Raw genomic sequence first — 21458 nt, 5'->3', positions numbered from 1 at the left:
CATAAAACTGGATATATTTAAAATCAGCCTTAATATCCAAAGGGTGAATTGGGTAGGAAGGAAAACCCTAAAAACCAAAGACCAATTAGTTTGACAGTGATTCCTGTTTTCAAATGAGTCTATCAGCACTAAAGACAACACAGGTTCACCAAGAAGTCGTGCCAAATTAACCTAACATCTGTTTTTGAGAGGAGAACTAAGATGATTATTTAATAAGAAAAATGCTAGGTTAAGAGGATAAACTAAGTTCAACACAGTCTTCCTTACTATCCATGCGAACAGATTCAAGATGCAAAATCATCAGTAGTTTAAAGTCTTAACCTCTGCACTGTTGGTGGAAACTGAAAATGGTGCAGCCATTATGGAAAATAGTAAAGAGGTTTTTCAAAACTGAAAAATAGCACTGGCGATATGAACCAGCAATCCCACTCTTGGGGATATAATCAAAAGAATTCAAAGCAGGATCTTGCAGATGTATTAGCACACCCTTATACAGTGCAGCATTATTCACAACAGCCAAGAGGCAGAAGCAACTCAAATGTCCATCAACGTGTAAATGGGTAAACAAAATGTGTATATACTTACAACGGAATACTATGCAATCTTAAAAAAGGAATGAAATTTATCACATACTACAACCTGCATGAACCTCAAAGGCATTATGCTAAATGAAATAAGCCAGTCACAAAAGGACAAATGCTGCATGACCCCGTTTATTGCAAGAATCTAAAAGACTCAAAATGACAGAAAGAGAAAGGAGAAAGGTAGTTGCCAAGGGCTAGAAGGAAGGGAAACTGGTACTTAACAGGCATAGAGTTTCAAATCTGCAAGATGAAAAAGTTCTAGAGACGTATTGCACAACAATGTGAAGATACTCAACACTATTGAACTGTATACTTAGAAATGGTGAAGGTGGTAAATTTAACTTTATGTGTCTTTTACCACAATAAACAAAATAGTTTAAAAAAAATCTTGAACTGAACAAACAAGATGATTTGTAACAATAAATTTTAAACCTACTGATTCAAAGGCATTAATCATGTATAAGACCTTGGGAAACATGTCTTTTAAGAAAAGGTGAAGAATAAAAGGGAAAGAGGCATATTTAACTTAAGAGAAGGAAGACTAAGTGAAACCTAAAAGAGGTAAGACAGAGAAGGAAACCTAAAAGTTATTCTATGGTTAACGAGACTCAGGTTTATTCATTCATTCATTCAACAATGTTTATAGAAAATAAACAATGTGGCAGGCACTGTTCTAGGTGTTTCTGATACAACAGTGAACAGAGCAGAGATACCTGCCTTCCTGAAATTTTACATTCCAGTGGGGAGAGACACACAAACAATAAACATAATAAATGAGTGTGGTAGGCTGCGTCTAAGTGGCTCCCAATGGTCCCTGGTATTCACCCTCTCATATAATTCCTCCCCTGCGTATGGACTGGACTTAATAAACAGAACACAGTAAATGTGATGAGATACCACTTCCAAGATTTGATCGTAAAGACTGTGACGTCTGTCTCACACACTCTCTCTCCTGCTTGCTTGCTCTGGTGAAGCCAGCTGCCATCTTATGAGCTGCCCTGTGGAGAGGCCCTGTGAAGAGCCAAGAAGCTGAGGGCAACCCCAGCCAACAGCCAAAAAGCCAGGACTGAACTAAGACCCTCAATCCAAAGGCCCACAAGGACCTAAATGGTACCAACAATCACATGAATGAACTTAGAATGGATCCATCTCCAGTTAAGCCTTGAGGAGACTACAGCCCTGGCCAATACCTTGAGTTCAGCTTACCAGAGCCCCAGAAGCAGAGGGTCTATACAGATTCCTGACAAACAAAAACTATGATAATAAATGTTGTTGTTTTAAGTCACTAAATTCTGAAATGGTTATTTTATGCAGCACTATATATTAATATAACATGCTAATTATACGTATGTTAAAAACAGATGCAAATAAACGTAGAGCAAAGGTGGGGGGTTGCGAGATGCGATTTTAAAAAAGGGGTGTTATGCAGGGTGCCTGGGTGGCTCAGTCAGTTAAGCATCTGCCTTCTTCGGTTTAGGTCATGATCTCATGGTCCTGGGATCGGGCCCCAGGTGGGGCTCCCTGCTCAGCGGGGAGTCTGCTTCTCCCCCTTCCTCTGCCCTTCCCACCCCCACCCCTCGCTGCTCGCGTTCTCTCTCAAATAAATAAATAAAATCTTTTAAAAAGGGGGGGTGTTACAAAGACTTGCATATGAATGTTTGTAGTAGCATTATTCGTAAGAGTCAAAAAGTGGAAACAACCCAAATATCCATCAATAGGTAAATGGAGAAACAAAATGTGGTATGTCTATACAATGGAATCATTCAGCCACAAAAAGCAAGCAGTGACACATGCTACACCATGGAAGAAGTGCAAACATATGATGGTAAGTGAAAGAAGCCAGCCACAAAAGAATACCCTTGTATGAAGAAAACCTATACAGAGAAAAAGTAGTTTAGTAGTTCCCAACTACTTTCTCTTGGGATAGAGGTAGGAAGACGATTAACCATAAATGGGCATGAGCGATCTTATCGGGATGATGGAACCATTCTCAAACTGGACTGTGGTGATGGCTGCTCAACTTGGCAAATGTATTAAAAATCACTGAATCGGACACTTAAAACAGGTGAGTTTACGGTATGTAAATTATGCCTCAAAAAAGTTGTTTAAAAAAATTGGGGGGTGTTGGGGCACCTAGGTGGCTCAGTCGGTTAAGCAACTGACTCTTGATCTCAGCTGAGGTCTTGATTTCAGGGTCGTGAGTTCAAGCACCACCCTGGGAGCCAGCATGGAGTCTCCTTAAAAAAAAAAAATGGGGGTGTTAACACAGGCATCACAGAGAATATAACATGTGAGTAAAAACTAAAAAGGAAGGGTAGCAGCCATGAGAATATCTAGGGGAAATATGCCAAACAAGGAGAAGCTACACAGAGACCCTAGGGCAGGAGCACACCTGTGTGTCTGCAGCACAGCAAGGATGCTAGTACGGTGGAGCTGGAAACTTTTAGACAGGACAGTAAGAGACGAAGTGAGAGAAGCAATGATGGGTGGAGGGTGGTGGTGATGGGAAGCACATAGGGCGTTTCTATGCCACTGGAGGGACTTTGGCTTTAGCACGTGAGAAACAGTATATTTAAGTTCTGGGCAGAGGAGAGATGCGACCCAACTTGCGTTTGTAAGATCCTACAAAGTCAAAAAATTACAAAAAGAGATTATAAAAGGGTCCAGACAAGCTAGCTACCTCCAGAGTTACTGACCTCTCTTATCTGACTGGGAGAGAGAGACGTTCTACACCGAAAAGGAAGGGGCGCTCGTCAGTGTCTCAAATATGTGGCCTGTGTGACCTGCCTCAGAACCTCCAAGGGAGGGCGCCTGGGTGGCTCAGTTCGTTAAGCAACTGCCTTAGGCTCAGGTCATGATCCTGGAGTCCCAGGATCGAGTCCCGCATCGGGCTCCCTGCTCAGCGGGGAGTCTGCTTCTCCCTCTGACCCTCCCCCCTCTCATGTACTCTCTCTCTCTCATTCTCACTCTCTCTCTCATTCTCACTCTCTCAAAATAAGTAATAAACAAATCTTTAAAAAAAAATCTTAAAAAAAAAAGAACCTTTAAGGGACCCTTATTATACAGGCAGGTCCCAAGGTTTCACCCCTGACTCGTGAACATCTGGGGATGCGGATAGAAGACTCCAAATTTTACAAACTTCCCCAGGTGATCATTTTGAGGAACATATTGAACCAGATGAACGTTTAAGTCCCTTCAAACTCTAAATTATGAGAAAGTACACAGGCAACTGAAACCATATTTATCTAAGGAAATGGCTGGGATTTACTACAAATGAACATCAGAAGTGATGTGAAGTGCCTTTTTTTCCCATCCTCAAAATCACCTTACCCAGTTGTTTTTCTTCCCAGCATAAATTTCCATGTTCTCTCCGTACTGCGGCTCTTCCAGTAACGTCTGGTACTCAAACATGAGGCGGGAGCTCTCCCGGAGGCGGCTGCATTGGAACTGGTGGTATTGCTGCACGAGCTCCTTCACCACAAGTAACAGACATTCAGGATTTGAAGGATTCCAGGAGGCAAGGTTCTGCAGAAGCCAAAAATAAAAGGCCAGTTAAAAAGGAATTTTCATACAAATCCAGTATCACATGAACACAGCGACATAGAGGGAAAGAGTTATGAAAATCTAAGAGGAACAGATTACTCTTAATTAGCAATAAATGCAGAACTGAAGTTAGAAGCAGCTTTTGAGCTTGGTGACTTTGCCTGCCTTCTACAAATCCTGGCAGAAAATCAAGGCGGAATTCCATCATGAGGAGACAGAAACAGGAAAGTGTAGAGCAGGGCAGTGATAAAACAAGAAACCTAGATATCCTAGAAGACCATCACTTTAGCCCTAGAAGACTTAATTTCCTTCTTATTCTTTTATAATTTTAATTTTTGTCAATCTGCACATAAATCCAGCATTATATGCTAATATCATTCAACCCAGATCCCCAGACCATCTGCATCTGTAATACCAGATATAAATAAATGCTCTGTAAACACTGGAGCCCCACAGAAATATAAGCACACCGGTGATGGTTTGGCCTGGAAATGATAGGAATGGAGTAGAAGAGGGAAAATCAATCAGGAAATGCAAGCTTCAGAGAGAGGAAGGAAATGGCCGTGACAGCTTATGAGCAAGAAAGGAGCTGGGAACGGGGTAAGATCTGGTCAACAGACAGTCATTGTGAAGCTCACATTCATTCATTCAACAATAGCTATCAAATGCCTATTATTAAGCATCAGCCACCGTTCTAGGCAGTAAAGAAAATAAGCCAAGCCCTTGCTCTCCAGGAACTTACATTTTAGTGGGCCAAAATAAACAACAAACAATGAAATAGATCAGTAGATGGTAATAAATGCTACTGAGCACCATACAGCATGCATCCCGGAAGCCTAGGGAAGGGAGTGGTTCAAGGAGAAAGAGGTGATCAGCTGTGTGAAATGGTGTTAACAAGGTGAGTTAAGGAAGCCTGAGAGCTGACCACTGGGCCCAGTGACACACCCATGAATAGCATCCTCAGCTGGTGCTCTTTGGTAACGTAAAACGTGACTGTCAAGCGTTGAAGAAAGGATACGTAGAAAGTGCACATAGTTAGGCCAGACAATTCAAACTGGCAACTAGTGGGGAGTGTGGGGTCAAGGGAAAGTTCTGCTCAGATGTTTGTCGTCTGCTGGAATGTCCATGTAGAGAAGGGGGTGGGGAATAAGGTGGGGGTGGGAGGCAGAATAGCAGGAGGAAAGAAAGCAAATAGGTAGACAGGGATGGGATCTCCAAAAGGGCTGGCTTTAGAAATGAGCGCAGAGTCCATCCATAGGAATGGGAGGAAAAGCCAAGTAAATGAGTGTTAAGTGCAGGCAGGTTGTTCCGTGAGGTGACAGGAGCATGTGGTCCGGAGAGCTTCTCTTTTCTCCTTGAAACAGGAAGGAAGGTCATCAAATGGGAGTCAGGAAGAAGGAAAGGATATTGGAAGTTGGAGAAGAAAGTATGAAATAGTCACTTAGAAGAGTCATTTAGTAGAATAAATGGACTGGAGAAATGTAGGAGGAATTCCAGACAGCACTAAAAGCCCCACTGAGGTTAGAGGGATGGTTTTTAAGTGAGACCAATGAGCATAAATTTCATTGCCTGGGTGCAAATGCGAAGTGAGAGGAATTTGGATTTAACAAAGCTTGGGACTTTGCCAGAAAAGCACAACAGAAAGAGAGGCAAAGATCTTAGAGGGTTTGCAAAAGAATGATTATAATTATGGACCATGGACGTTAAGCCAGGAAAAAGACAAGCAAGTTTAAGGGAGGTGAGAATTTGTGAAAGGGTGGCAGAACCAATGGTCCTGAGTTTGGTGGATCATTAGGTATTATTACATGGGGAAAGACTTACTAATAGGGAAAATACATAACCTTGAACTAGGGCTGCTGTAAATTCAAGGACAGTGAATAGAGTAAGAATGACAAAGGTAATAAAAGCCTGGTAGGCTAATGCTCATTAGGGTGAGGTTTGCTCCTCCAATTAGGTCAATCAGTAGGTGTCCAGCAGTAACAGGGCCAGTGCTACTGGCTAAATAAAAAGACTAATGGATTTGATAACTAACAGATAACATACTAACAGATAACTACTAAAAAGAATGAATTGGAAAGATGGGAGGTGTGGTCAGAGAACATGACGGTTACAACCGAGGGAGCAGAGGTGGTCTGTAACTGGGACTGACAAGGTGTGGAGTACCACCAAAAGCTTGCCTGGCTCAGAAGAATCATTTATATGCATATTAAATCATTTATGTAGAGAATTTTAGGGAAAAGGGAATGACAATTTCCTTGGTAGCAGCACTGAAGAGCAAGGAGAACACCTACATACCTCTAGGCACAATGGTATAAGGGGTGTGAGAGAGAAATCAGCTCCAATTTATTGGAGAACATGGAGGGAAAGGCGGAACCTCCAGGCAGAAAGTCAGACTCCAGAGTAGTGGTTACCAGTCTTTGCAATGGAATCACCTAGAGAGCTTTAAAAATACTAATACTTGGGCCCTACCCTCCACCTCCTGATTTTGGTTCAATTGGGTTAATCTGAGGTCCCTCTCCGAGGTCCTGGGTATTGGGGTGTTTGTTTTAAATTCAAGCTCCTAGGTGATTCAAATGCACAGCAAAGGTTGAGAACCATGGACTTGGAGGAAAAAGGATTACAGAAAAGGTTGTGGATACAGGGTATCTGTGGATATAGGACTCTACTGATAAGAGTTGACAGTGTTAATACCCCAAAACACCCAATCTCTAGAAAGCTAGAAATTTAGCATCAGTAAAGGAGAACACGTTACACTACCAATGCTCAACAGGTGATAATTATACAGCTTGCCAAATGCTATATAAATTCTAAGAACTTTTCATATATTCAAGTTAATCCATATCACAACCTTATAGAGTATATTAGTACACTTTATAGATGAGGCAAAAAGTAGTTCAATATCTTGTTCAGAGCTATTAAACAATCAAGTTGAGTTTTAAACTTAAGCAATTTGGCTCCAAGTCCCTGCTTAAGCACTACACCAAAGGTTCTTACACATTTTGGTCTTGGATACCTTTTACACTCTTTTAAAAAAAAGTACTGAGAACACCAAAAAGCTTCTGTGTAGATGAATTATAGGGATTAAATTTACTATATAGAAAATGAAAACCGAGAGATTTTAAAAATATTTATTAATTCATTTTAAAATAACAAACCTACTACATATTAACATAGAAATATTTTTAATGGAATCATTAGGATTTCCAAAAGAAATAGAGCATGGCATTGTTTTACATTCTTGCAAATCTTTTTAATGTCTGGCTTAATAAAAGAGCTGAATTCTCATATCTGCTTTTACGCTCAGTTTTGCAATATGTTGTTTTGGCTGAAGGATATGAAAAAAAATCCAGCCTCACTCAAATATGTACTTTAAAAAGAGAGGAATATTTTAATAGCCTTGTCAAATAATTCTAGATATATTCTTCTTGGATACTATACCAAAACTCAACAAGTGGAAGTTTCCTAAAGGTTAGCTGCAGGGGCACCTGGGTGGCTCAGTTGTTGAGCGTCTGCCTTCGGCTCAGGTCATGATCCCAGAGTCCTGGGATCTAGCCCCGCATCGGGCTCCCTGCTTGGCAGGGAAGCCTGCTTCCCCCTCTCCCACTCTCTCTACTTGTGTTCCTTCTCTCACTGTGTCTCTCTCTGTCAAATAAATAAAATCTTCAAGAAAATTTTTTAAAAAATAAAGGTTAGCTGCAATGTGGAAGCATTTCATATTCTTACATTAAATTCCATTCATCTATCCTGCACTTTAAATATATCTTCTACTCAGTGCATGATTTTGTACCATCATGCATTTGGTCATTTAGAAAATACTGATTCACAGAGTTATGCAGATCTTCCAAACATTGACACATTTCATTTATATAGTACCACATAATCACATTCATTAATATCATAACTAATAATCTCACCAGAAAAGTCTTCTATCAAAAGAAAACAAACAAAAGGTTTTTAAAAATGCATCCTTTAAAAGGACAGCAATTATTCTGATCTACTAAGTAGTTTGATTTACAGGCACCAAATGACAATGGGGAAATCATGAAATAGGTCTTAAGGGATGTTCAAATAAAGATTTGATGAACAGAGGAAAAAAGTAAGCTCTTGAGCATCGTACAGTGAATGAAAGACAGCCCTAGCTATGAACTGATTTGATAAGAAGAGTACAAAAGTCCTCACTGGCAAACCTCTTGACCTCAAGATTCTGAAAATTCCTTTTGAGCTACTCAAGACCACAAAGTATCAATAGGATATAACAACAAGGGGGCGCCTGAGTGACTCAGTCTTTTGAGCGTCTGCCTTCAGCTCAGGTCATGATCCCAGGGTCCTGGGATCGAGCCCCGCCCCACGTTGGGCTCCCTGCTGGGGGGGCGGGGGAGTCTGCTTTTCTCACTCCCTCTGCCCCTCCCCATGCTTGGTCTCTCTTGATTTCTCTCTCTCTGAAATAAATAAATAAAATCTTAAAAAAAAAAGGATATAAAACACAGTACAGAACTTAAAATGATCATTATGTAACTTGTTTTGCATTTCCTTCAGAGATCATCACTAAACATTAATAGGAAAAATATACAATCTTTCATTTCTTCATCAAGTAGTTGAGTCCCTGTTCTAGGACAAAAAGAAAAAAGTTTAGTTGCCTCAACTTGTACTTTTTTAATTCTATCATTTCTCTTTAGCTGTTTGGCAAGTTACCAGCCTATATCCCTCAATAAAACTATATATATATATATATGTATATATATATATATATATAAATTTGGCAAACATCTCTTACCAATTTGAATTCATTTCAAGTAATTCAACCTAATTGTTAAATATGTAAAGATATGCCAACAAGTCCCTTTCCATTGAAATACAATCTCTCAGTACATGGAAATACATTTGACCTCTTTAGCCATTCAGCACATACTTCACTGGGAAATGACTTAGCCAAAAGCATCCCCATCAGGGGTACAGACAGGCTCAACAAAATAAAAATCCCCCCACTATTGCTACATGACCACTTTCACTTACGTAATTTGTGGTTTGAGCCACTTTGTTTAGAAGGGGAGAACAAAGAAGATATTACAAGATTATGATCACATCCTAAGACTAGGACATATTTTTAAAATGGTCTAACAAGGCAGATGTTGGAGCTTTCCACTCTCCTGGGTAGAGACAATGTCCAAAGTTTCTTCAGGGAACTGTGCAAGCCAGGACAGAGTGGGAACCGGGGGTGGGGGGGGGCGCTGTGTGTGTATGTGTGTGTGTGTGTGTAGCTCAAGGTATAAATTAAGAAGGCTCTTTAGAAAAAAGAGAAAAATAAGTATTTCCCCATATTACTAATATGTATATAAATAATATATGTGTGTATATATGTATTGTGTGTGTGTATATATATACACATATATATGTGTGTATATATATATACTATATATATACTATAGTATATATATATATATACTATACTAAGTTCTATTCTACTTATTTTTTGGTCATGCATTAAAGAAGAAATCTGAAATGAGGATGGCCACAAAGAGTAAGCATAGGACACATACTACTAAAGAAAAGAGAACAGAAAAGAGATTTCATGGGGCGCGTAGGTGGCTCAGTCGGTTAAGCGTCTGCTTTTGGCTCAGGTCATGATCCCAGAGTTCTGGGATTGAGCCCCGCGTCGGGCTCCCTGCTCGGCAGGGAGCCTGCTTCTCCCTCTGCCTGCTGCTCCCCCTGCTTGTGAGCTCTCCCTCCCTCCCCCTCTCTCTCTGACAAATAAATAAAATCTTAAAAAAAAGATTTCAAAAATGAGGAACGAAACACACATTAGAAGCAAGTGATAAAACCCAATAAAAGTGACTAAACAAAAGCAGAAGAGTTAACTACTGCCATGAAACTTTCCTCACCCTCACTAAACACTGATGAAGCAGTTCAGGGAGGTGTCACGTCAGTGCGTTCTAAAGACTGGTTAACTAGAGCGGGTGAAGAGCTCTGTTGATATTCAAGTGTGGATAAGTGACAGTATAGACTATAAATCTGCCACCCCTCTCTTCAGCTCACTGAAGTATCAGTTTCTAGCCAAACGACTGGCATCTGCCTCTCTACAGCCAGGACAGGACGCATCTCACACCCGGCATTAATTCAGGACCCCCTACATCGGCTCCGCTGCCGAAGCTGCCTGTTCCTGGGACCATCACCCTTCCCACATTTCTCTCTCATCAACATGCTCCACCACACATGTATACTCCCAAATCAATGGCCCCATAACCTTGAACGCACCCAACCAATCCTCAGCTCCGTGTCAGCTTCTGTATGTCAGAAACATAGTGAGGAATACTGTTTTCAGAGGCCTAGCTCACCCCCAATTCACAGCTCACTTGCTAAAAATATGGCTTCTGAGCCATACTGAGGCAAATGTAGACACACACAAGGACATCAATCCAGGAGAGAATCGGGAAACAATGTACTAAGTTCATATCTTTGGGGAAATAAAGGAGGAAAATAAGCAAATTAGCAAATGAGCCCTGGGACCCATCACTGCCTAATAATGGAGGGAAAAGAAATCTAAGGGGAAAAAATTTTCTTTAACAAAAACAAATCTTGTAACAAAAATTTTCCATTAATAAAAGGAATTATTTGACACTTCATACAACAAAATTTTGCACTGTCTGGCATTCAGATAAAATAGAAATCAAAACGGATTAACAGTACATGAAAAGCATGCAACCTTACTAATAAAGAAATTAATTTCTCTGGTTTCTTCTTTTTCGTAAACGAACTTTTTGTGGAGGAAATAATATATACATGGTAAAAGAAACAGCATTTTTCCAACAGCATAAAAGAGCATCAAGAACAAAAGTCTCCCTCACAACTTATATTAGATCCCCCATTCCCCAAGACTACTCTTATCACCCAGAAAGAGCTACGCTAGGACTGTGTAAGGTGCCAACGTCTGACTCTTCTTGGGTATTCCTAGATCACCTCTAGCTTTGCTCACTCTGCACCTTCTCCCCCACTCTTTGAAGCTACATACCCTGGCTCCCGTGGTTCGACCAGCCTCCCTTGAACCGGGTGTTAATTTGAACTCAGTAGCCTGACTTTTACTCCAAGATAGGGCCTGGGCCCCACAAATTGTCTCTTGCTCTCATGGGACTCATGATCTAGCCAGCTCCTCACTTTTCAAGCAAATAGCTAATGCTGGGAAGGATGCAATTTAATGGACACTTTTACACATGAGAGTGAAAATTGATACAAGCAGTTTATATATTTTTTTCAAGAATCACAAAAATGTTCATTCTCAAAACCTCTTAGAAGTCCTATTTGAGAATCTAAGAAAAAAGCAAAAATAAGGGGGGGAAGCACCATAGACAAAAAATGTACAGTCATTTAAAATAACATAAAATTGCAAATAACCTAAATGCCCAATAATAAGAAATAGTTAAAAAACTGTTATGGTCACTCAAAGGAATAATAAGCAGCCAGTATGTTTACAAACACTGGGCAATAGCATAGAAAATACTATTAAATACTGGCAAAATATTATATGAAGACAAATATAAAACTGCATATACATTATGACCTTAACTTTGATTATCCCCATCCCTTCCTAAGTTCCTACACCAAAAAACATATATACATTAAAAAATTACTAGAAGAAATGTTAACAACTGATTTCTATAGCTAGGAGCTATTTAGGAGCGTTCTCTTTTCCTTCTTCCTAATGTTCTAGATTTTCCACATTTTCTAATTGTATTGTTATACATATGTATGTATATATGTGCACATACATAACACACGAATGTACTTTCATAATGGAAAACTATAAATTTTTAAAAATAGAATAGCATACTTCAAGTATTTCATTCCAAACTGTGTTTCAATCTCAAAGTTTAAGAAATTCCACTTCCCATTTATATATTTTATAAGGTCAGACTTCAATTGTCTCTTTTTATCAACTCAGAGTTACCCAGTTCCATAGCCTTTTGGAGAACAAATCTTGCATCACTTAACCCTAAATAAATATGCTTTAAGGAACCTTGAACTGTTTCTTAAATTCCAAACCTCAAAGAACATTTCCAGAAAGCTACTGCAATATGCTATCATGTAATGGCAACAGTTGTAGGAATTTATTATGCTTCTCTCAACCAAAACTCCTTTGTGTTACATTTCTCTGAATGGAAGTCTTAGGAAATGACCGATGACATTTTACATTTCTAACAGAACTGTAACTGGACAGCATGAATTTTTTAAATGTCACTTCAACTAGGAAATATAAAAGATAAAAATGAATTTGCTAACTGACCTATTTGTAAGAGGACCAAGCATTATCAAAAATGAATATCCACACTGTACGTTATAACTCCTCTAACATATCACCTAAAATAATTTAAATGAAATTATTTTAAACTTTTTTTTATACTTTCTTAAAATACAGCAACTCCTTAAAGTACAGTTAACATAACATGAAATGTAAGGGTAGGTGACAGGGAAGCTGAGTTAAGACAAGCTAACTTTGGGACTTCTCAGAGCAAGTCTACTCCCACTTCCATATAACTACCCTCCACACATTTACAGTCATGCAGCTAACAAAAAAGACAACACTCCTGATCATATCCCTTATTGTTAACTTGTGGTTAATGTGTTGGGATTTTATTTTTGAGAAAATTCAACTGTTAAGAAAAAATGGCATGCGTGGGAAGGGAGAGTCCACCACAGTTGCATTCTGTTCCACTAAAGTGTGTAGGATAGTCACAGAAATAAATATTGGTAAGGCAAAAAAATTAAATAGGGTCATTTTGTAATCCTCAGGGGCTTTATTTTCAAATACTCTAATAATTATCTTCATCCTTATAAGCAGGGCCTAGTGAGTTTGAGATCTGAGATTGTTGCCATGATGTTTGAAGTTGTTAATTACCGTCTTTGAAAGCTCACTGGGTTCTGGGAAGCACAGAAGCTAATTGGAAAGATACAAATCTCTGACATCGAAATGTATAGGTAAGGAGACAACCAATATAAGGCCATTTCTGGAATCAATATGGGCTTATAAAGGTATTCCTAGAAGGAGTTAGATTAAATCTTCACACCTACTTGGGAACTGTGTCTGACAAATAAATTGAACGTACTCTGGTGAAATGTGGTGATTTGCTGCCTGTGTTCAATGGCTACTGAGGGAGCCAAGTGTAATCTGGGTAGAAGGCACTCCAGACCTCTTAAATCCTGCTTTCACCAGAACACCTCTGCCATTCTGTTTTTTATTTGGTTTGGTTTAGCTTTGGCTTTGGTTTTATTGAACTTTTACCTAAGATGTCATCGGGAAAAAAATTCTACTGGAAAAATGGGTCTTGTCTAATACATAGTGAACACTTCAGTGAAATCTTACGCTCCTCTGCCCTTCCTGTTTGTGACCATCTTCATCTTGGTACCAGAAGCCCTGATAAGAGGAATCCAAAAATGACCTAGAGGACCTACAAGCAGATGTGCTGAAGAAATGCATTTTCTCTAGTTTAAGACCTTAGCCCCAAGTCACCAATTAGTCCCCAAGTACACAGCTCATGCTTAGAGTGAAAGAGATTTGTCACCTTAAATCATACATATCTTGACAATAAGCAAAATGGAATTGGCATCTTCTCAAAAAATCTAGTCTATTTGGGCCAGCCATGGAAGCTTCTGACTGATTTCTCCCCCAGCTTACTCTTAGAGCTCTCCAAGGTTCTGACCTGCCTCCCAACCAAAAACTAACTTCCCTGATTTTTGTTGTGGTTGTTGTTGTTAACTTTTTGTGACCTAGGATCTTTCTAAAAGGACTTTGTATTGACCTGAAGGATAAAATACAGCAGTCCATTCCGTGGCTTACAATCAATAAAGTCTCCTGGCTACTAATGGTAAAGTGACCCAGATTATATGTCAGTACAGAACACGACAATTACCTATCCTTGAGAAGGACAAAGGTAATGTCCTGAACAAAATCCACAATTAACCTTAGTAGCTGAAAGACCACTTTCCCACATGATTTTCCCAGTGATAGAACTGACAGACTTGTAATAGAAAAAAGGCAAAACAAGGGATCTTAAATCTGAACTTTTTGAGATGCCATTCAATAGGCAGCCTCACCCACAGCTGCTAGATAAGCAAAGCTTCCAATTAACAGAGGGGATGTGGGGAATTTTCAAATATCTACAGAGGGATGACCCACTGGTGCATCACACAAGAATTTTTCTATCATCCCAATTTTGTGCTAGGGTGTCAGAATCATTGGAACTGGTTTACTTTGCTTATTTAGTTTCTTCCATAAGGTAAACATGCTTTTAATCTAGAATGTACAAAAACAGCTAAAACTATACCTTTGGTTCCATTTAGAAAATTTAAAAAATTGCGGTATCCCGGGGCACCTGGGTGGCTCAGTTGGGTTGAGCGACTGCCTTCGGCTCAGGTCATGATTTTAGAGTTCCGGGATCGAGTCCCGCATTGGGCTCCCTGCTCTGCAGGGGAGTCTGCTTCTCCCTCTGACCCTCCCCCTTCTCATGCTCTCTTGCTCTCATTCTCTCTCTCAAATAAATAAAATCTTTAAAAAAAAATTGTAGTATCCCTTCTTGCCCATCAGAAGTTACTGTAACATTACCTTTCAGTTCTCCTTAAAAGGTGACCAGCGTGCAGCCCCACATCATGTTGAACTGCCATTTCAAATAGGTCCCTATTTGAAGGTCAGCCGGAGCATTTCTAAGTTCTGTTTCTTTCTTTGGAACTGGGGGTAGATAGATGATAGGACACAAGGGCTGGAGGGAGCAGGGAGGGAAGGAATCTCAAGCCACATCCCTTTGTCCAGCCTTTCTTGTTTATGAAGAAGAAGAGAGCAGAGCAGATTCCTTTCTATCTTGGAAACCCCTCAGACGCAACGGGGTTGAAAAGAAGGGAGAGTACCCTCCACAGAACCTTTACTAGCCTTTCTTCTCTCAATGGTATAACCACTTAAAGTATGACATGGATAGAAGGACTAAGACGGGGAACACCAACATCACTGAATAGAAGCACTTTGGAGGATGCGGACTTGAATAATAACTAAATCCATTCTAGCTCCTCTATAAGATATTGTCTATATCCACACAACTTTAAAGTGCTATATTTTCAATATAAAATCAAATCTGTTTGGGGCCAAAATGCTCAAGTTTTATACCTCCTGTTCATCCGAAAAGTACGAATAAGTAATATGAACTTCAATTTTGTAAAAAATGCCAGTGTAGGCTAAAATTTAATTAATAAGTCCTAAGCATTAAAAATCCTTTTGTGTGGCCAATAAAGTGTTTTAAAGACCATAAATTTTAAATTCCTTTAAGCTGAGCACACATCCAGCTCACCAAGACCCCATTAATTACCAAAAAAAAAAAAAAAACTCAAAAAACAGAAAAACCCTTTGAGGCCCAAATTTGTTGTGTGACTAAAATGAATATTGCTATTTATCTGAGTCACTAATGCCACACACCTTTTCGATCTTTGCTACTCAGATTCTAAGAATAAAAGGCAACACTGCAATAGCAGAAAGAAAATTGGCAGATATAATTTCTAACTTAATTCAAATTGTTTTTCCTGGGGATGTATTTAAATTGTCCAGGTTGCTCGAATATCATCCAGGGATGTGATTTTGAAGGAGACAGCTTGCTACTGGTTTTCCTGGCTGTACTACAAGAAACAACAGTGTGAGCTTATTTTAAGTTAATGTGTGCTTCTGTGTTTCTTTACAAGAAATTAACTGCAATCATTTAGTTAAAGCAAACACTTCGTTAGGGTTTCGTTTTTCATTAGAAAATGTCTTCAGGAGTCTTTTAAACTTAGAGGGTTACAAATCCCAACTTCTACCCATAGATTTTGAGCTTGGAGCGAATTATTTACAGCACAGTGAAAGATCACTCAAGCTTAGTGACCCTTTGTGGCACTAAGTGTTTTTTAGCCATAGGTGAGTCACAACATCTTAAGAGGAGTCCTACCCATTCTACTGAATCAAAACAGTAATTCTTTGCCTGCCTCAGCGAGGACCAGACCTCAGGGTAAATTCTCATTTCTTTCCAACTAGGTAATCACAAGGAGACCCATAGGAATGGGCAGCATGGAACAAGACAGAACAAAGAGCTTCAACCAAGTGATTTTTAACTAGAGAAACACCTGCAGGCTCTGGCACCTGGTCTCTGACCCCTGCCCTAGACGATTTCCCTAGCTAGACTTGGCCTCTGGGCTACAATGATTTTTATTATACAACTGCTTCTCCTGACCTTAGCTGAGCTCCTTGGACTGAATTCGACTTGTGGACTTGACAGATCCTCCTCCTCTTAGTCAAAACCCCAGTCTTGGCCTTCCTGGCCAGTGGTCTTAAAGTCACCTGTAGCTTAGTAACACAATTTGTGTGTAAATGATGAGGGGAAACATCAGCTAAAAAGGAGGCTACCCCAAGCTATTTCTGTTAGTCCAGCCATAAGCAGCTATAAGAAAAAAAGCAATGCAAAGTAACACCAACTAAATGAAAAGATATCCACAAAATATAATATATGGGGTAGTAGAAGCTTTCAGTGTCTTTATCCTTTTCCCTAAAAACTCTACCTCCTAGCCCCAGGTCCATATAACATCATTGTTCTAAATCCACATGTAGTAGCCATCTATTGTTTGATGTCCAACATCCATTTCCCTCCTTCTGGTAACACAGATTTCCTTTAGGAAACCACTGCTCCCCATTCTCAGGTGTAGGTTTTGAGGAAGAACCTCCACTCCGAGCCCCATGGGTGCTGACTGCGTAACCCTATCAACATTTCCTGCACACCTAGCATCTACCCAGTGAGATAAATGAAGACATCAGTTGAGATTTCTGCAAAATAAAAGCATTCTTTCTTTCCACGGGAGGAGAATATAAAGTCTGAACTGGAGTAACAACTCTGTGTTCACAAGAAAAGGGACTGAGCTACTGGGTGGATATGAAGACTAAGAATAAAATCAACACAGTGAAAGGCAGAGCAGAAAAGAAAAGAAACAGAAACCAGGTTCTTAAATTACATTTCAGCCACTGGACCAAGCCTTATCTGAAGCCCACCTCTGGTCTTTTAAGTTCTATAAGCTGATGAATTCCCTTTATTGTTTAAGCAACTTTCAATCAGACTTTCTGTGAAAGAGGGAGAGGGAGAAGAGGAAGAAGGAGGAGGCAGAATAAGAGTGCTAACACACCATAAGACTGTATCTCCATTTTACCTCCTTCAGGAGAAACCACAGAAGGAGAGGTGCATGAACTCTTACTGGGCCACATAACAATTCAAGAGACCTATAATCCAAAGTATAGATTCAGTGTGGGTCCTGATGTTTTCTTTGAAAGAAAAAAGTTAAGTAGTTCCTTATATAATTTGCAGAAAAATCTACATAGAGGATTAATCTATTTCCACTAACCCAATAATGATTACAATCATTTCTCTTAAGGGAAAAATAAATAAAAAGGAAGAAAGAAGGGAAAGATGGAAGACGCTACCCTTGTAGATTACATTCACTCAATGAGCGTAAGACAAAATGCATCTAAGATAGAGCTCTTCAAATACCAGTCCGGTTTTGGATTGGAGGAGGGGGCAGGTAATAAAGCAAGACTTCTATAAAAGCCAACAGTCCTGCTGAGGGGTGTAGAGGAGAAAAAGGAACAAACACTGTGGTTCCTAACATGGGTCTGGGGGCTGTATGTGACAAGCCTCGGCACAGTACTGAGCTTAGAAAGCAGGTCTTCTCTGGCTTTATGGTCCTGTAAACAGGAGATGTCTTTACCTTTCCTCCAGCTGACTGAAACCTAACCAGCACATACGAACTGTACTGGGGTGGCTCACGAATCCTGGCTCTATGCCAAGCTTGAAATGTGAACCTTTGGCTAGTAAGCCTTTATGTCTTTTGCACACTTTCTCTCTCCAGAGAAACTAAAACAGGGCCCCCCCAGAGCAGCCCCAGTGACTGCCTTTGAACCATTTGTAAACTTAGCAATACACAACGATTTACCCAGTTTACTTCCTTAAACTCACTGTCCCTCTCCAGCCGCCAAAGTCGTTCCTCATCAGTTCTTTCAAAGCTGGGCGGCCCCTCACAGCCAACTAAAGAAAAGCATTTGTTTCAAATGTACCATCTAAACAGCTGTCCCTGGAGCTCAGTTAGGGTAAACATGTGTACCCCTCCAATGAAATGCCTCAAGAACCTTAACAAAGCTCTAATATACTGAGCTACCAATTTCTATTCCTGACAACTCACTATCATCCAACAGAATAGACTTCTTTTTATCACTAAACACCAATTTTTTTTTTAATTTCCTTAATAGAGTGCTGTTACTATGCAATCTTCACTGACCAAGATAACCTGGTATCTTCCAGCAAGTATATGAAAACTTCTCTACCTACAGCTTGAGTTCCCATCCGGGCTATCATCAGAGTAACCGTGGAAGCATCTTAAAAAGGCAGATTCTCGAGTCCCACCCGCTGAGACACTGGTTCAGCAGACGTGCAGTGATACGTATTCCCTGGCCCTAGTGATTTTTGGAGTTGCATTCAGGCACTCTAATGCAAGGCAGAAACCCAGAAAATCTGATCATCTTTCTGATGAATTTTCTCACTGAGATCAAAGACCCAAGTACTTTCACATAAATTCATTAGGCCTCCACATAAGATCCACTGTCTAAATGATGGCGAAAGGCTCCATCTACTAAAGCTTCCCATTAAAGTTGCCTCACACATTTCCCAGGTATTAACAGAATGTGTCTCCAGACCTCTGACTTACCTCTAATAATTATCACCTGGAATTTAGGGCTCTCCATATCCAGAAAAAAAAAAAAGTCTTCAGCAATGGGGAGTCAACATCATTCTTACTAACCTGTTTCTCCAACAGTAATGATTCTCCTAAACTTGATCACCTCACCTGCCTAGATCAGTAATATCTTCCAGGCTCCTCCTAGAATCCCATCATCCCTAATTTAATGTCACCTATGCCCCAGAAGAAAAGCGCCAAATAGATTAGTACATGGTGTGATCATTCTTAAATTGGATGTATTTAACTTTAAATCACCATCGTTTCCCTCAAATGTCTTTGTGATGCTTCCATTAATATTAAGGAATTATAGAGGGGTTGCAAATTGGCAGCCTCAGATTGCAGACATGCTTTCTTTGAACCATACAAATTTTTTATTTTAGAATCTTTAGACAAAGCATACACGCTTCAGTAGGTCACAATCCCCACCAATTACAACTGCCTTTACACCTGTGTTTTTCACTCATTTTTATTACTTGGCTGGCTCCTACAGGCATCTGAGTTTGCAACACCTGAATTAAGATTTTAGGGCATTTCCTAGAAATGTTTTTTGTTCCCTCATGGTTCCTTCATTTGTGGTAGATACCTAAAGTGTTTATTGGTGTAAGCAAAATGCAACAGAATAAATGGTAAAGTTCCTCAGGCACTGAAACTGAAAGATAAAAAGAAAGTTCACCTATTCAATGTGCCCACTAATGTTTGTAAAATAAATCACTATCTGCGTGATCCAGTTATTTCATTTTGACTTCCCTCTATTAGACCATAACGGCCTGAGAACAGAGACAGTACCATTCATCTTTGTGGAAAGACTGGGCTGGACATGGGCTATTCAACATGGACACTTGTCAAGTGAATGATCACGACTACTCAATTCATTATAAACTAAGTTAAATGTATTAAAGGATTCAAAATTTTTCCAGGGTCAAGAAAGATACTGGCTACTAGGAGCTAAGCTGGTCTGCGTTTTGAGCAGAAGCAGACAAGGGAGACTGAAGAGCAGTTCTGAAAATACAATATTGCAACATGACTAATTATAGTCAGCAATCACGAAAAGTTTGAACGGTCTGAAAAATATTATCTTAAAAGCATTTCAAGATACCATTTCTTTCCAAAGGTTAGCACACTTAAAATAAGGTTGAAAAAAAAAAGTTGTAAAAACAAATTATCATGGCTCAATAGACAAGGTCTAAAGGATACAAAATAGCACATTAAATCAGTTCCCAATTCAAAAAAACCTGCATGAGATGTTGATCTTCCTGTTTTTCATAAACCTTATAATTGTGCTTCCAGAAAACTACCAAGCATCTGCCTCTATGTAGCTAATTCATTTAATCTTGGAGCTCTCACAAGGAAATAGAGAGTATATGGTGCCAGGATCACTATCTTCTCTAGCCAAAATCATAATGCCTTGGAGCCAATTTCCTCTTGGTAAATTCTGATCAAATTCCTTCAATTTGCAGCTTCCTTAGTACTGGTAATGGCTGCATATGTCACAAGTTAGTATATGTGTGTGTGTGTGTTTAACAATATACATCATAAAGTTAACGGTAATACATAGACATGTGCACAGAGGTGAACATACCCGTGTATGCAGCCACACATATATATCCATGCATAGTGGGTCCTATACACCTCTTTATTTGACACTCTGTAAATACCACGGTCACAAAGCCCATTCAGATTTCCTTAATCCAGTAATAATTCTTTGGTAATTAACATGACTTTGGAAATCTGCATTAACCAACTTTACTATGCAGCTACAACATAATGATAATCAAGGTTAACAATAATAATAATTCTGATGGGATAAACAGTCCCTTAAAATCTTCTGAATCATCAAAGAAAGATCCAATTATGTTCTACTTTTAGCGTAAAGGGTATTTTATCAAAATTCAATTATTTTAAAAGAATTGGTGATCCATATATGGCTTATCCAGTAAACTTTTAGTCTTAATATTTGATTAATGAGTATACTTTATTTCCCAGTTATTCTTGATAAAGCAGAATGTCTATAATTTTTCATATATGACTCCTATATTCAATGTGCACATATTACATGCATTATTAACAGGGATTGCAGATTAACCACAACAGCACATTTTACAACTATGATATATAACTCTTCAATCCTTGAAGTGCCAAACTGTTGACTCTCTAGTTGTGGTTGTTACTCTTTAAAGCTAAGCCACATTAAATATAGTTCTCCCGTCCTGACGAATCAAGGTCATTATTATGAGAATATATTATACTGATGCGTTTTTTTTTAAGATTTTATTTATTTATTTGAGAGAGAGAGAGAGAGCACATGAGAGGGGGGAGGGTCAAGGGAGAAGCAGACTCCCTGTCGAGCAGGGAGCCTGATGCGGGACTTGATCCAGGGACTCCAGGATCATGACCTGAGCCGAAGGCAGTCGCTTAACCAACTGAGCCACCCAGGCGCCCATACTGATGTGTTTTTTTAAGAGTGGTATCACTAGGGGTTTTTGAAGTAAAAAGGGCTATCTTCCTTAAATAACTCTAGGATAATGCCCCTTTAGAATCTTTCTGCTGTTTTTGATA

General features: G+C 39.5%; 1 protein-coding gene across 1 annotated transcript in view; it reads right to left on the bottom strand.

The window, feature by feature from the left end:
* Positions 1–21458, bottom strand: part of BABAM2 (BRISC and BRCA1 A complex member 2) — a 394365-nt gene that overhangs the window by 270337 nt on the left and 102570 nt on the right. Inside the window, 1 exon segment of the mRNA XM_027624135.2 lies at positions 3915–4109. Coding sequence (XP_027479936.2) covers positions 3915–4109 — 195 coding nt within the window.

The sequence above is a fragment of the Zalophus californianus genome, chromosome 8, assembly GCF_009762305.2.
Source record: "Zalophus californianus isolate mZalCal1 chromosome 8, mZalCal1.pri.v2, whole genome shotgun sequence".
NCBI classification, from domain to species: domain Eukaryota; kingdom Metazoa; phylum Chordata; class Mammalia; order Carnivora; family Otariidae; genus Zalophus; species Zalophus californianus.
Note: the sequence above shows the minus strand (reverse complement) of the source record. Positions and strands in the feature narration are given on the sequence as shown.